Source organism: Chenopodium album, chromosome 26 (genome assembly GCF_948465745.1).
Source record: "Chenopodium album chromosome 26, dcCheAlbu1.1, whole genome shotgun sequence".
NCBI classification, from domain to species: domain Eukaryota; kingdom Viridiplantae; phylum Streptophyta; class Magnoliopsida; order Caryophyllales; family Amaranthaceae; genus Chenopodium; species Chenopodium album.
In genome coordinates, this window is record NC_137859.1 from 5,738,168 (window position 1) to 5,755,709 (window position 17,542).

Sequence of the window (17,542 nt, forward strand, 5' to 3'; positions counted from 1 at the left end):
CCTTGCTTGATTTCGTAAGATCAAAATTGGTGATCTTATTACAAATGGAAATATAGATATACATTATTTTTATCTCTTAGCTTTACTAGTATTAATTTTCTAACACGAATTCAAATTCATGAATCTATGATATAGCAACTTCAAGCTAATTAAGTCTAATAAGCTAAGGAGACAGGAAGAGTAGAAACTAGAAACGTGTTTATTAATGACGGTAGACAAGTTTAAAAGGTCACATAGTACGTGCAATGAAGATCGAAGAAAGTAGTAATGTGTTAATTATGTAGGGTGATTGAAAAAACATTTACTGTACAAAATGTAAACAATATAAATAGTAACATATAAAGAAGTACAACTTTACTTAAAGACAAGCTAAGGAAGTGAATTGAAGCACTTCGTATTAATAGTACATACGGGCCGGTGTAGGTGTTATTGTTAAGATCATCGTGAAAGTGTGAAAGTTTGCTACTTAGACTTGGACTTAAGAAAAAGGGGGCTTATCCGGGCCAACATACATAGTTGTATGCAAGCATATAAATCACAATTTTATTTTGGTGTCACAAACTTAAATGATGGTGACTGTGACATACAAAATAGACCACATGCAACTATATGTGAATATGCCTATTTTGATAATGATCGAAAGAAAGAGAGAGTAACGTAAGTGGTCCTATGTTTTTTGGTCCTTACTCAAAGAATTGGTCGAATTAGCTAGCTAATAGCCTAATATCCCAGCCATCTAGCTTGCTAGCTAGCTGCTCTTGCTTTGTCCTTGTCTATCATTGCCATTCTTGTGCTAAATCTTGCTAACTTAATTTGTGCTTTAAATTGACATGTTAAGTTGTTGGACCCTATTGAGTTGGTATGTAGTTCAGAGAGTTCTGACAAGTCAATATAGACTGATTAGAATTATAAGCCAGATTCATTAGAAATTGGCGAGGGGGGAGAGTAAGAGATTTTCTTACTTCCAAAGATCCCCTATCTAATTATTTGATACCATTAATTTTAAATCTTGATGTCAACCACTTACTTCGTACCATTATGCCAAAGTTCGCTCAATAAAGTTACCTGAACTAGTTGAACCTTGAGAAGATGATTTATACCAAATATTTGGGGTATTCAAAATTAAATCAAAAAGAAGATTATAGATATTTCTCCAATACTTTTCCTTACAACAAATTATCATAGTACATATTTTGAAGAAGGTTGAAGAATGTAAATTAACAAATTTATCAAGATAACTTAAACGCATACCATAAAGAAAAGCCGAGAGCCCGAGATTTGAGGTGTTTAAGTTACTTTGATTAAATTGTCCCTTTACATTATCAAATTAAATTTTTTTCCACAAATTGCATGCCATGTGAAACATTATTACTTAAGACTAGGAGTAAATTCGAAAATTATGGTAGTTTTGCTCCTTAAGGTGAGGCAACCGTCCTCGATTACAATCATATGTACTGATCCAATGAATTACGTAGTACAATGCATGCCAAGTCTCCCAAGACAAGCAAACTTTATACTAAAGCCATATTTGGATAACCAAGTAAACATTTTTCTTATTTTATTGTACAATTAATTATAACAAAATGTTTGTTATGTGTAAGTGGAAATATTAATAATTTATATGAATTTTTTGTCAAAAAAAAAAAAATATTTATATGAATTAAGTTATGCATTGTATTAGAAAGGCGGCTACACATGTAGGAGATTGTTTATTCACCCATCAATTTCTAAAAATTTGTTTAATAAAACCAAATAAGGTAATGAATCACAAAAATGATATGAAAATACTCCAATTAATCAATATTGGATACCATTGATAATAATGCATACAATATGGTAGCAAAACAATAATAATCTTTTAATCACTCTAAATAAAAAAAAATCCAAAATTCTTCTGGATTTTCTTATTTTATTTTTCTTTTTTCTAATTTTTTTTTTCTATCCTGCCTAAAGCTTTTTAATCTCTAATAAAAGGAATTTTCTTTAAGCAAGAATATAATCAGATAAATAAAACATAATATACATTCTAAACCCCTACTAACCCAAAAAAAAACCCCATTTTTAAATAAATGGGATTTTTTTTCCCTCAAAAAATATTAAAAAAAAAATAATGAAAATATAATTAATAAGCATATAAACCAACCAAATCTTCTAGAGACTCAGATTGTGAGTCAATATTTTGCAACATCCATAACAAATGTTCAAATAAAACGACCTCACAACCAATTACTACGGTCTCTTCATCACAGCCGTCCGATCTATCAACAAGCTCTTGAATCACCGGATGATCAAGAACCTCAGATGTGACGTGGTAACGTCGGAGTGACTTACCAACGTACACTGTATGAAGCCCACTTCCAATATTATGGGTTGATGACACGTGGCAGTCATCGGAGGGTGCGGGTGCAGAGTTTACGCTGCTCTCGCGTCGCAGCTTACTAAATGAGTTCATCTTCTTCAATGCGGACCTTAGCTTAGTTAGCTTTCCTGCTTTCGCCATGTTCTTAATAGCCGTTTCTGATATTTTGGTGAGCTATAGAGAGAATAGAGGAAGTTGGAATATGATTGTGAGAAAATGAGAATGTAGGAAGAAGTAAAGTTGTAAGAGGGTATATATAGAATGAGATTATTAATATTTAATTTTTTTAATTTGTTGAATATAAAAATGTGGACCCAATAAAGGGATGTGTGTTGGGATTTTAGCTGGATACTTAAGGGGGGACCTACTGGATTCACCCAGCTGGTACTTGTTGGGCTAAATCTTTGAGGGGATTATGATACTTGTTTTTAATGTTTTAGGTGTAATTTGTTACAATACCCTTTGGGTTATCTTGTTACGATAAATGAATGTGAAACGATTTCATCTAAAAATAATTCTATTTAAGAAAGAAATTGACACCAGTATGTTACTTCATAATTCATATAATCATATATTCATCATATGCAATGTAATGTAACATGATCCATTTTGTGGGTGTGGTACTAAAATCCATGATTTGATTTTTTGATACAATTTGCATCTTTTTTTGTTGATTGGAACCAAATTTGCATATGCATATGCAAGAAATTTCATTGCTACTATTATTATTGCTACTAGTTAACGTAATAATTCGTAATAATTATCCTTAAACGTCTAAAATTTGCATATGCAAGAAATTTCATTGCTCTTAATACCAATGCCTGATTGCGTGCCCTATTGGGGTACATTTGGTTCATCCATTATTTGTGACTCTACAAAGTCATTGGAATCGATCATTTGGAATGTGCATATTGCATCTAAGATTTTAATTGTATTGCTTGGCTGAAATTAAAGTTTCTTTGAAATAAGTTTTATTAATCAGATTTTTGTGGTGGATAGGAAGCTACGAAATACAAGTAAATCACATCATTTAAAATAATTAAAATTGTTCTAAAATTTTACATTATTTAAAAGAACAATCACATTCCCATGTTCATATATGTATTTTACTTACTTACAGGTTCTCATTTATCATTCTTACTCAAATAATTAGAATTGTTCTATTTCCTTACACTTACATTATTTAAAAGAACAATCATATTCCCATGTTCATATATCTATTTAACTTATTTACAGGATCTTATTCATCATTCTCATCAGTTACATAAAAATAACGATAATTATTACGAATTTTTATTATTATTACTACTACTATTATTATTATTATTATTATTATTATCAACTAACCAGTCACATTTAAGAATTTGTGTTATTATTAACTCCCAATAATAATACGAATTGAATCATCACGGATCGATTTGATACCAAGGTCAGATCCTTAATACAGTCCACCAATCTTAAGTTAGATACTAAATCTTCACAACCTTAGTTGGCCATGCATTATTATTTTTTTCTTTATATAAATAATTTTAATTTTGTAAAAGAGAAAAAGTGTAATTAAGTGAAAACGACCTTAAAGCTTTAAGATAAATATGTCAAACGTAAGAAAGCAAAAAAAATGTATAATTATAAATTCATGGTAGTGATGCATCTATCTGTCTTTCTCATGATCTGATCCCATCAATGGAATTACTAACATACGGTACACCTAGCTGGCTGTGGTACACCCCATATTTTCCCCTCCATGTATACCACGCACTTCTTCTATTTTAGATATTTGGCTACAATCATCGATGAGTCAATCTCTCCACAAAAAACTATTCACGTTATGTTCTATGGTACGTACTTATTATAAGACGGTTTAAAGGGGTATTCAGGTAAAGTCACATGATGACAACAACACATTTTGTAATAAACAAATATTATACGAAGTATATAAGTATTGTGACTAGCTTAGTAAAGAAAGATTGATTTCCGTTGATTTGTTAAAATGATGATCTAATGATTATTACAAAAAGAATATATATAAGTAATTAAGAAAAGATTAAAACTAATTTCTTTCAAAAAAAAAAAAAAAAAAAGATTAAGTCATGCTAATTGTAAATTCTTTTTATTACCTATTAGTTATTATAATTATTAGTTATGAAGAATATGCTAAAGTTGTGGTGGTCTTACCTAGCTTGTAAGATCGTCTTATTACATGAATTGATTAATTAGGAAATCTTTAATTCGAAAAAGATAAACATGTTTTGGACTTTTGGTATTTGGAGTCATATATCACATATATGTTTATCATCATATTCTCAAAATAATAATAATAATAAAAATTGTTGGTCAAATTATGTGATACGTAATTCTTCCATTGGCATGTACACAAGTTTGTGTTGGAGAAGAGTACGAGTCTAATAGTTTTATTATCTCAAAACAATAATTAAAAGTTGAATCGGAGTAACCCATCATAATTAATCTACGAAATATATTTTTTAAAAAATGATGCATGCTATATATTCTTATTTTTAAGGATTTACAAAGCAGAAGATTACCTAGCTAATTCATACAAAATCGTGGTTATTAATACCGATAGATTTAGCTCCATAATAACAAGCAATAGGTGTGCAAATGACGTATAAATTAAGTAACTTTACAATTTTGCTTCATTATTTGCTTCAAAACCTTGTACGAGCTGTACCTTACTTTGAGACGCATTAGCAAGCAAAATATTATTGCATCGATTGTTATTAAAGATTCAAAGAGACGCAAATGTATTATGTCAAATGACATATAATTGCAAATTTCAAGGCCTTTGTTTATGTAATCATACATCATTAACATTTCTCGATCTAATTCGAGTAAATTGAGCCACAAGCTACAATCTTCATTTGGATAAAATAGTTACGTTAATCCATTTAACATGTACATTCAATTTGACTATTGATAACGATGCAGATCGAGAGTTGTTACAAATATAGGGTAAATTAAAGCATAATGTTACTGACGTTATGTGATTGTGTAGAACAAATAAGTACATGTAGAACCTTACTTAAAGTAACATACTAACATAATAATTAACATATCAAGTAATTAGTATTACTAATTAATCATCATGTTTCTCAACCACATGACATTGAATGACATTATACTGTTTCCCCCTGCCCTCTATATATGGGCTCTATCCAAGTTGAAGAAGGGGGAGCAAACCTAGCTAATAAATAAAACTGTTTTCAAAAGATTAAATGATTATGGTTATTTTACCTCTTTTTTCATATAAATAATTATTCTGATTTTAACATTTTGTCGACCTTGGATGTTTATATATACTACAGTACATTTGACGATAAACAATTTTCTTTTAAGGATCATTTAAGTTGTACGGTCCAATTGTTATTGATATAGATGTACAAGTATTGAAATTAATACAAGTATGATATAGATAAGTAATTTTTCATTTATGAAAAGAACCATTTTTACTAAGCTAATAATTTATAGAAAAATGTAAATAGAAACTTACAAATTTTTCATAACGAAAACTTATAAAATATAGTGCATTAATGCATTATCCAATTTAGATTATAGTTTGCTTATTTTTCATATTTTTTATGAGATTTATGACTTTAATAAATAAAACTAAATGACACTTGTCTATATATATATATATATATATATTATATATATATATATATATATATATATATATATATATATATATATATATATATATATATATATATATATATATATATATATATATATATATATATATATATATATATATATATATATGTTGAATTTTACTTTATTATTTTTATGTACACTGCATATCTTTCCAAAACCTGGACATAATATTCTTTGTTAAAGTCGAGTTTCTCAAACAGTCAAACACGCTACAGCAATTATATATTTAATGAGGAAATAATTAAACTTTATCAAAGCTTAATTCTTACTAATATATGCGCCACTCATTTTTATTAGTAGATAACAGCCACACGACATATCCCACCACATCTTACACTTAATAACGGAACTTCTTATACTTATATTAAAACCAACCAATCAAAATCAATACCATGTAACAACCTGAGGCACGTACAAAGTGGTACAGAGGATTTTCATCCCCGCAAACTTGTAACGTACTAACGTGTGACATAATAAGTGAATATTCGAGGCTTTAGGCCGCCCTCTCTCATTCAATTTTCTTCTCTAACATGTAGACAATAATCCTACGTTAGAATGACCTACACTGTTTCTTTGTAATGCATGGTGATGGAAAATAATAAAATATCCACAACATCATCGCATGTAACATCTCAATCTCTCAATTTATCACTGTTTATCTGTACTCCGTTAATTTGCAGAGGTGATGACTGATTACGAGGGCTTAAAAACGACTTGAATAGAAAGTCAAGACATTATCACACACTACAAGTGTACAACTACATTCTTCTCTTATGACTCTTTCTTCTTTTATTCTCCCCATCACTTGATGTTTGCTACTTTGCTAGTGGTCACACGCCGTCGTCTACTTATGCACTCGAGTTTGATAGCCACGAGCTTGCTTAGGTTTTTATTTATGGCCGATTGGTCGTGACAATTTCTATTGCATAACCGTATCAATAGTTTTACACGTATAATAACCACATATATACATGAGTGAGTAATATATTGTACATCCAATAATGCTATTTCACTTAGCTCCAATCAGTGCTATATTTTGATTTTTATATTTATTACTAACGTATATTTTTTTGACAGGTACTAACGTATATTTTTAAATTAAATGATCATATACATGGTTATATATTAGATAAGGTATAAAATTATAAAGTAATTGTAAAATTATATGTTGAGATTGACCCATTAATTTAAATTAGTGACATTTGTTGTTTTTAAATTTTAGTAATGGAATTTTATCAAAGTTAATAACTTAATATATTAACGTATTATATGAACGATGCAAAAGGTTAATTTGTTGCATGTATTAATTAATAGAGGAGATAATAATATAATAGTTAGAAAGCAGGTGATGCCTGAAGGTCGCAAATCTAAATGATTGGATTCCTAGTGATTTTGAACATCTAGACTAATTAGTCAAGAGAAAATAATACAGTTTTCTGTCAATACTAAGAAATCGGTATATATATATTATTAAACTTATATGAAAATGTGGAAATGCTAAGAAGGTAGGTGTATATAACCATCCAAGCAGTTTATTTTGGTCTATCACAAGTTCGCAACCATGTGATTAGGTATTAGGTCCATCCTTGCTACATACTCTTGCTAGTCTAGTTGCTACCTAAGGAATCTTTAGTAATCGAGTCTCAAATTATAGTAAGAACTCCATAATTGAGTTTACTTAAGGTCTTTTGTCCCTTTATAACGTTCTAAGGCCACTTATACTAAAGTCATACTCTCTCCGTTTTTAAATACTCATATCTGATTTGGACGATGACATTCAAAAAAAAAAAAAAACATAGCCTTTGAATATGCTTGATCAATATGTAATTGAGTAATATACTGCGTATGATGTACAAACTATAAAACATGCTCTTGTGCATTCAACAAATAAATATGTACAAAGAAATGGTTATACCAGGCTAGAATTGGCATACCTTAGACTTACAAGTATGGTTAAACAATGGAAATCCCCTTATATCTTCCCCCACTACCAAGTGTCTAACTCGTAAATATTGTACTAAAATTTTCGTGATGGGTCGAAATCTCATTAGAATCCTCCTCACTTAAAACAATGGTCAAATAAAAGTACTCATACATCTAACAATTACATTGAGCTTGCAACTTGCATATTGGTGGTGGTCAAGAAATTCAGATTTGAGTTGGGTTTTGGATAACCAAAGGCTTTTGTTCTTCGACCACCCGGCCCACCAAGTGTTCACTAGTATGCCAGTCCAAAGAATTAGTACCATAAAAAGATTTTATTGTCAAATTGGATATTTGCATGTGGAATTACTACTTCATGACCATCTATGTAGGATTTCCTTGTTTGCGAATCTTGTACTCCGTAAATAGTTTTCATTTTCATCAATGGCATTTGAATTACAAGTATAAGTTTTGAATAATTATTTAAAGGATAGTATTCTTAATTATTTTGTATATTTCAACCTTAACTATGTCAAGTGACCCAACTTAAAATCTAATCAATGGTTGTCCAAAAAAAAATAAAAATCTATCCAGTCTAAATAGATGAGGTTTGAACAAAGTTTGTACAAACAAGATGCTTGAGTTTATCTATATGTCAACAGCTCAATGAATTTTGAGTCAAACTCAACCTGGCCCATTTTAGACCCCAATGACCCATAAACTATTGCAATGAAAGTGATATACTACCTCCGTTTCTAATTATCTGCAACAAAGGGGTATTATTTGTGAGACATAAAATATTGCTTTGTTGCAGATAATAAGAAACAGAGGTAGTACTACGATCATGTAACCAATCATGTGATAGAGTATATAAATCAATTAGTTTATTTCATCCTATGAGGTTATGAAATGGTATTGTAGTTCAACTTTTTTTCATTCTAATAGACTTTTATGTAAGAGGGACATAATAGAGTATATAAACTAAAATTGAACATCAACAATCTCAAAGTCGACTGATTTAAATCTTGAATATTATCACGAATGACATAAATCGAATTTGAAATAATTCAACCATACCGCACGGTGTAGAATAAAGTTGGTATGTTATGGAATGAAGTTGATGGTGATTAGCATAAAAGTTTTCAATTTGGTAGGAGACACAATCTCTCTACACATGGATTGCCTACGCCCAATAAGATACTCTCAAGTCACTCTTCTGTTTTCTATTTTAATTTCTTCTGCGTATGGTCAATTTATCAATTATTAACCCCTCAATTATGTGTCTTTTTGTTCCTCTGTTACGTTGATTTTGCTCAATGTATATTTAATGTAATGAAAATAACATTGCAAAGATTGCATGAAGTGTAGGAAAATATTAAAAGCAATTTTAGAGCATGTCATGTATCATTCATAATGTCTCGTTTAAATAAGATAAGATGATAAGGAGTTAAAACTTAAAGATAGATAAAAAGATAAGATGATAAAGAGTAAAAGTAGAAATTCTAAACATCAAATGTCATGTTCTCATGTAGAGCTGTCAATTCGGGTATTCAAGTCGGGTTTGGGTCAGGTCAAATTAGGTCTCGGGTTGAATCAGGATCAGGTTATGTTGGGTCAATCTAGCTTCAGATCAGGTACATGTTCAGGTCGGGTCAGTTTCAGTTCAAGTTATAAACTGTCGTTCACCTTTTCGGATATAGGTCGGGTTTAATTCGTGTTAAAATCAGATCGGGTTCAATTTCAGGTTCGGGTTGTGTTGAGTCGGGTTTGGATGGGTTAACAAGATGGTACATTCGGGTTCGGCTTAGTGTTGAGTAGGGTTTTGGTTCAAGTTAAATTCTAATAAATATTGATGTGGCCAAGTTGAACTATATAATTACGCCATTCATAATTTGATCAAGCATCATCAAGATTTTATTAAACTATATACGAGTAATAGAGAACAAAAGGTATATAAGCTAAACAAAATATTTTATTAAATCGAATTGAGGGTTTACAAAATTATACTAGTGTATAAGCTAAATAAAAGGTATATAAAAATTTATTAAACCTTCCATGATTCGGGTTTAGGTTTTAATTGGGTCGGGTACTAGTTCAGGTTCGAATTGTTTTCGGGTTGGATTTAATCGGTTGACGGTTGCTATCAGGTCGGGTGTAGGATTGGGTTCAGGTCATCAAGTATTAGATCAAAACGATTTTCTATTAAGATCATGTCAGGTTACAGATCACTAGTTTCACCCCATTGTTCAAGTACAGGCTGGGTTGAGATCATTGTCGGTTAAGGTCAGGTTCTCAGGGTCGGGTCAGTTTTTGACAGCTCATATAATCCACACTTTTTGAGGAAATTTTGAGGTTTTGGGGCCCGGTGGAAAAAAGTGCTGAGACCCTAGGGGATATATCTCGGGGTCATATAATGTCTTTTGAAACCATATATGATCATTTTATGTTGTCATAAACGTACGTGTAGACTTGAGTTTACGAAATCAATAAAAGTTGTAAACGGGTAAAATGACCGTTCAAGGGCATATTGGATGGTTCCACCGACCTAATTGGAATCCCAGAGGGTATTAGGGGCCATGGTAAACATCTCGGCAATTTTTATTTCCGGGCGAAAAAAGGTCAAAAAATTACAAAATTGAAGGCTATAATCCACGCTTTTTGAGGAAATCTTGAGTTCTCGGGGCCCGATGGCGAAAAGTATTTAGACCCTAGGGGATATATCTAGGGGTCATATATTGATGTTTGAAACCATATTTGATCATTATATGTTGTCATAAACGTACATGGTAGGCTTAAGTTTACAAAATCACTGCAAGTTGTGAACGGGTAAAATGACCGTTTAAGGGCATATTAGGTGGTTACACCAACTCAATTGGACTCCTGGAGGGTATTAGGGACCATGGTTAACATGTCGGCAATTTTTATTTGCGGTCGAAAAAGGTTGAAATATTACAAAAACGGAAGGCTATAATCCACGCTTTTTGTGTAAATTTTGAGGTTTCAAGGCCCGGTGACGAAAAATGTTGAGACCCTAAGGGATACATCTCGGGCTCATACAATGCCGTTTGAAACCATATATGATCATTATATGTTGTCATAAACGTCCGTTGTAGGCTAGAGTTTACGAAATCACTACAAGTTGTGAACGGGTAAAGTAACCGTTTAAGGGCATATTAGGTGGTTACACCAACCCAATTGGACTCCTGGAGGATATAAGGGACCATGTTTAACATGTCGGCAAATTTTATTTCCGGTCGAAAAAAGGTCAAAAAATTACACAATTGAAGGCTATAATCCACGTTTTTTGTGTAAATTTTGAGATTTCATGGCCCGGTGGCGAAAAGTGTTGAGATCCTAAAGGATGCATCTCGGGGTCATATAATGCCGTTTGAAACCATATATAATCATTTATGTTGTCATAAAAGTACGTGGTAGACTTGAGTTTACGAAATCATTAAAAGTTGTGAACGGTTAAAATGACCGTTTAAGGGCATATTAGATGATTCCACCGACCCAATTGGAATCCTGGAGGATATTAGGGGCCATGGTAAACATCTCAGCAATTTTTATTTCCGGTATATTTCCGGCCAAAAAATTACACAATTGAAGGCTATAATCCACTTTTTTGTGTAAATTTTAAGGTTTCAGGGCCCAGTAGCGAAAAGTGTTGAGACCCTAAGCGATACATCTCGGGGTCATATAATGCCATTTGAAACCATATATGAGCAATATATGTTGTCATAAACGTCCGTTGTAGGCTTGAATTTACGAAATCACTACAAGTTGTGAACGGGTAATATGGCCGTTTAAGGGCTATTTGAATGTTTTCACCGACCCAATTGGAATACCGGAGGGTATTAGGGGACATGGTAAACATCTCGGTAATTTTTATTTCCGGTGAAAAAATTACACAATTTAAGGCTATAATCCACTTTTTTTGTGTAAACTTTGAGTTTTCAGGGCCCGGTGGCGAAAAGTGTTGAGACCCTAAAGGATACGTCTCGGGGTCATATATTGCCGTTTGAAACCATATATGAGCAATATATATTGTCATAAACATCCGTTGTAGGCTTGAGTTTACAAAAATGACCGCAAGTTGTGAACGGGTAAAATGACCGTTTAAGGAAATATTGGGCGGTTCCACCGACCCAATTGGACTCCTGGATGGTATAAGGGACCATGTTTAACATATCGGCAATTTTTATTTTCGGTCGAAAAAAGGTAAAAAAAATACACAATTGAAGGCTATAATCCACGTTTTTTATGTAAATGTTGAGATTTCAAGGCCCGATGGCGAAAAGTGTTGAGACCCTAAAGGATACATCTTGAAGGTCACATAATGCCGTTTGAAACCATATATGACCATTTTATGTTGTCCTAAACGTACTTGGTAGACTTGAGTTTACGAAATCATTAAAAGTTGTGAACGGTTAAAATGACCGTTTAAGGGCTATTTGAATGTTTCCACCAACCCAATCGGAATCCTGGAGGGTATTAGGGGACATGGTAAACATCTCGGTAATTTTTATTTCCGGTGAAAAAATTACACAATTGAAGGCTATAATCCACGTTTTTTGTGTAAATTTTGAGGTTTCAGGGCCCGGTAGCGAAAAGTGTTGAGACCCTAAGTGATACATCTCGGGGTCATATAATGTCGTTTGAAACCATATATGAGCAATACATGTTGTCATAAACGTCCGTTGTAGGCTTGAATTTACGAAATCACTACAAGTTGTGAACGGGTAATATGACCGTTTAAGGGCATATTGGGTGGATACACCAACCGAATTGGACTCCTGGAAGGTATAAGGGACCATGGTTAACATGTCGGCAATTTTTGTTTCCGGTCGTTAAAAGGTCAAAAAATTACACAATTGAAGGGTATAATCCACGTTTTTTGTGTAAATTTTGAGGTTTCAGGGCCCGGTGGCGAAAAGTGTTGAGACCCTAAAGGATACGTCTCGGGATCATATAATGCCGTTTGAAACCATATATGAGCAATATATATTGTCATAAACATCCGTTGTAATCTTGAGGTTACAAAATGACTGCAAGTTGTGAACGGGTAAAATGACCGTTTAAGGAAATATTGGGTGGTTCCACCGACCCAATTGGACTCCTGGATGGTATAAGGGACCATGGTTAACATGTCGGCAATTTTTATTTTCGATCGAAAAAAGGTCAAAAAATTACACAATTAATCCACGTTTTTTGAGGAAATTTTGAGGTATCGGGGCCTGGTAGCGAAAAGCTTTAAGACCCTAATGGATACATCTCGTGGTCATATAATTCCGTTTGAAACCATATTTAATCATTATATTTTGTCATAAACGTCCGTGATGGTATTGAGCTTACGAAATCACTACAAGTTGTGAACGGGTAAAATTACCGTTTAAGGGCATATTTTGACGGTTCCACCGACCCAATTGGACTCCCGGAGGATGTTAGAACCATGGTAATCATCTTGGTAATTTTTATTTGTGGGTGAAAAAAGGTCAAAAATTACAAAATTAAAGGCTATAATTCAAGGTCATTGAGGAAATTTAAAGGTTTAGGGGTCCAGTGGCGAAAAGCCTTGAGACCCTAAGGGATACATTTCGGAGTTATATAATACCGTTTGAAGCCATATATGATCATTATATATTGTTATAAACGTCTGTGGTAGGCTTGAGTTTACAAAATCGGTGCAAGTTGCGAACGGGTAAAATGACCGTTTAAGGGCATATTGGATGGTTCCACCGACCCAATTGGACTCTTGGAGGGTATTAGGAACCATGGTAAACATCTCGGCAATTTTTATTTCCGGGCGAAAAAAGGTAAAAAATTACAATATTAAAGGCTATAATCCACGTTTTTTGAGGAAATTTTGAGGTTTTGGAGTTCGGTGGCGAGATCTTAAGGAATATATCTCGGTGTCATGTAATGCTGTTTGAAACCATATATGATCATTATATGTTGTCATAAACGTACGTGGTAGGCTTGAGTTTACGAAATCACTGCAAGTTGTGAACGGGTTAAGTGACCGTTTAAGGGCATATTGGGTGGTTCCATCGACCCATTTGGACTCCCTGAGGATATTAGGGACCATGATAAACATCTCGACAATTTTTATTTTCGGGCGGAAAAAGGTTATAAAATTGAAGGCTATAATCCATGTTTTTTTATGAAATTTTGAGGTTTAGGGGCCCGGTGGAAAAAAGCCTTGAGACCCTAAGGGATACATTTTGGGGTCATATAATGTCGTTTGAAACCATTATTGATCATTATATGTTGTCATAAATGTCCGTGGTAGGCTTGAGTTTACGTAATCACTGCAAGTTGTGAACGGGTAAAATGACCGTTTAAAGGCATATTGGATAGTTCCTCCGACCCAATAGGACTCCTGGAGGGTATGAGGGACCATGATAAACATCTCGACAATTTTGATTTTCGGGCGAAAAAAGTTTACAAAATTACAGAATTGAAGGCTATAATCCACATTTATTGAGGAAATTTTGAGGTTTAGGGGCTGGTGGAGAATAGCCTTGAGACCCTAAGAGATACATCTCGGGATCATATAATGCCGTTTGAAACCATATATGATCATTATATGTTGTCATAAACGTCCGTGGTAGGCTTGAGTTTACGAAATCACAACAAGTTGTGAACGGGTAATATGACCGTTTAATGGCATATTGGATGGTTCCTCCGATCCAATAGGACTCCCGGAGGGTTTTTGGGATTATGGTAAAAATCTCGTCAATTTTTATTTCCGGGCGAAAAAAGGTCAAAAAATTACAAAATTGAAGGTTATAATCCACGCTTTTTGAGGAAATTTTGAGGTTTCGGGGCTTGGTGGCAAAAAGTGGTAAAATTGAAGGCTATAATCCACCCCATTGTTCGAGTACAGGCTGGGTTCAATTCATTGTTGGTTAAGGTCGAGTCCTCGGGTCGGGTCAGTTTTTGGCGGCTTTAGGGTCTCTACACTTTACGCCACTGGGCCCCGAAACCTCAAAATTTTCTCAAAAACTGTGGATTACATAGCCTTTCATTTTGTAATTTTTTTACTTTTTTCGCTGGGAAATAAAAATTGTCGAGATGTTTACCATGGTCCTTAATACCATCCAAATCGCCTTTAAATGGTCATATTACTCGTTTTCTTACATGCCTCTTGTATTGGCTATAAGCTCTCATGGGGCCTTTACGTTGCCGGATAATGGTCATATTTGGGTCCACACAATATTATATGATCCCGGGATTCATCCTATAATGTTTCATGAAATTCATTCCAACACCAACTCCCGACACCTCCTAAATCACTTCGATTTCGTGTATTATAGTAGAGCTGTCGATTCGGGTATTCAATTCGGGTTTAGGTTGGGTCAAATCATCATGTCTCGGGTTAAATTAGGATCAGGTTATGTCGGGTCAATCTAGCCTCAGATCAGGTTCAAGTTTGGGTCGGGTCAATTTCAGTTGAGGTTATTCTAGGTTATTCACATTTTCGGAAATATGTCGGGTTCAATTCGAGCCAAATTCAGATCGGATTCAATTCCAGGTTCGGGTTGTGTGTGAGTCAGGTTTGAGTGGGTTAATAGATGGTACATTCGGGTTCGAGTTAGTGTTGAGTTGGGTTTTGGTTCAAGTTCAATTCCAATAAATATCGGTGTGCTCAAGTTGAACCTATATAATTACGCCTTCCATAATTTGATCAGCATTATCAAGATTTTATTAAACCTATATATGAGTAATAAGAACAAAAGGTATACAAGCTGAATCGGATTGTGGGTTTACAGTTTTGTACTAGTATATAAGTTGAACAAAAGGCATATAAATTTTATTAAAACTTTCCATGACTCGGGTATAGGTTTTAATTTGGTCGAGTTAAAAAAAAAAAAAATTAAAAAAAAAAAAAAAAAAAAAAAAAAAGCCTTTTACTTCATAATACTCCATAGTCCGTATTATGGAAAATAAAAACCTCGAGACTCCATTGGACACGTATGAGCTCCACAATGTTCCAGATGTTTCGAGAAAGAAGGAGAGAAGCAGAGAAACCTTGGGAAAAAATATCCAGAATTCTCTCTTCCAATTATTTAATTCCACCATTTCCACTTCAACTTCACTCTTTGACGCGCATCTCACTTTATCCACACCACTTACAATCACACTCTCGTACAGGTTAGTTCATCATTTCTTCACTTTTTTTCTCATCAAACATAAATCTTTAAATCTTAATTTATGATCATCAAAACTTAATTATCGTTTGATTCTTCAAAAATAAATTATCATACCTTTATTTATAGCTGCTTTTGTTCTTGTGATTTTTGTCTATTTGAGTGTTTAGCGAGTTTCGTACTCTGCTTTAAATTTTATTTGGTGGGTTACTGCTATAAATTGAATTGTGTTACTTATTTCAGTTTTTCTAGTGCTTGATAGTTGTATACTGTGACATAGTGTTGTTTGCACCTATGTGAGCTATTTATCGTCGCTTTGATAGTGTGATTTGAACTAGTAACACGTGTGTCAAATTGAGCCAAACTTAGCAATTTGTTAGAAGGTTGTATTAAGAAAAATTACAATAGTCATTTTATTGTCACGTTGATAGTGTAATTTGAACTACTAATGTGAATATTCCGTATTAAAATTAAGCAAACTTATATGACATTTACCTAAACTTTTACTGAAAAAGCTAGCTAATTTTTGATGTGGTGAATTTTAATTTGAAGTAGCCTTTCAGGTTTTTTCGAGTAACCAGAAATTATGGCACTAATTGAGGAAATGGGAGGTTTTGGAAATTTGATGAATGATCAAGACCTTTTAACTAAGGTATTGAACCAATTTACAAAGGGAAACATGAATGCTGGGGATAGGACTACTTCTCCTCTAGCTGACATCCTTTCCAACCCCAAGGAGTACATTTTCTACGTCGACGTCCCCGGCCTCTCCAAGTCCGATGTTCAGGTACTCCCTGAAGAGCTCGAACTACATCGTTAATTTCAATTCATGTTGAAAAATACTTTTCGAGGCGTTATGTTCTTATGAAGTTGTTATGTTTGTAATGTAGGTGCAACTGGAGGATGAGAATATACTAGTGGTCAAGGCAAATGGGAAGAGGAAGAGGGAAGATGGAGAAGAGGAAGGTTGCAAGTATCTTAAACTCGAGAGGAGTCTACCGCAGAAGATGATGAGGAAGTTCCGGTTACCTCAAGATGCTGATGCTTCTACCATTTCGGCCAAATGCGAAAATGGAGTTCTTACTGTTACTGTCCAGAAGATCCCACCCTCTAAGCCTAAGACTGTTCAAGTTGCTATCTCCTAGAATGTTGATAAGAGCAGGGCGAATTCGAGTAGGATGTAATGAGTTTGGAGTGTTAGATTTGTAGGAGCTGCTAGAAAAATAACTTTTGCTGTGTGTTTAGAATTTTGATCAATTATGTTTCAGGCAAATGTTAGCAGTTGCTGTCTGGTATTTTGTTGAACTAGATATAAAATGCCATCTTCATATGAAAGGCAAATTGTGATTAATATTTAATGTCTTCCAAGTGCTAACTAATAACTTGTGTGATTTATTAATTCGACCACTAACAAGTGTTATTTAAGAGTTTTAAT

General features: G+C 33.4%; 1 protein-coding gene and 1 pseudogene across 1 annotated transcript; one reads left to right on the forward strand and one right to left on the reverse strand.

The window, feature by feature from the left end:
* Nucleotides 1-2,122: 2,122 nt before the first annotated feature.
* Nucleotides 2,123-2,500, reverse strand: LOC145616689 (auxin-responsive protein SAUR78 pseudogene; annotated as a pseudogene).
* Nucleotides 2,501-16,670: 14,170 nt separating this feature from the next.
* LOC145618375 (17.4 kDa class III heat shock protein-like) lies at nt 16,671-17,361 on the forward strand. The gene is made up of 2 exons (XM_081673145.1): nt 16,671-16,894; nt 16,998-17,361. Exons 1-2 carry the CDS (start codon nt 16,694-16,696, stop codon nt 17,250-17,252), a joined length of 456 nt encoding a protein of 151 aa, XP_081529271.1. The 5' UTR covers nt 16,671-16,693; the 3' UTR covers nt 17,253-17,361.
* Nucleotides 17,362-17,542: the final 181 nt, after the last annotated feature.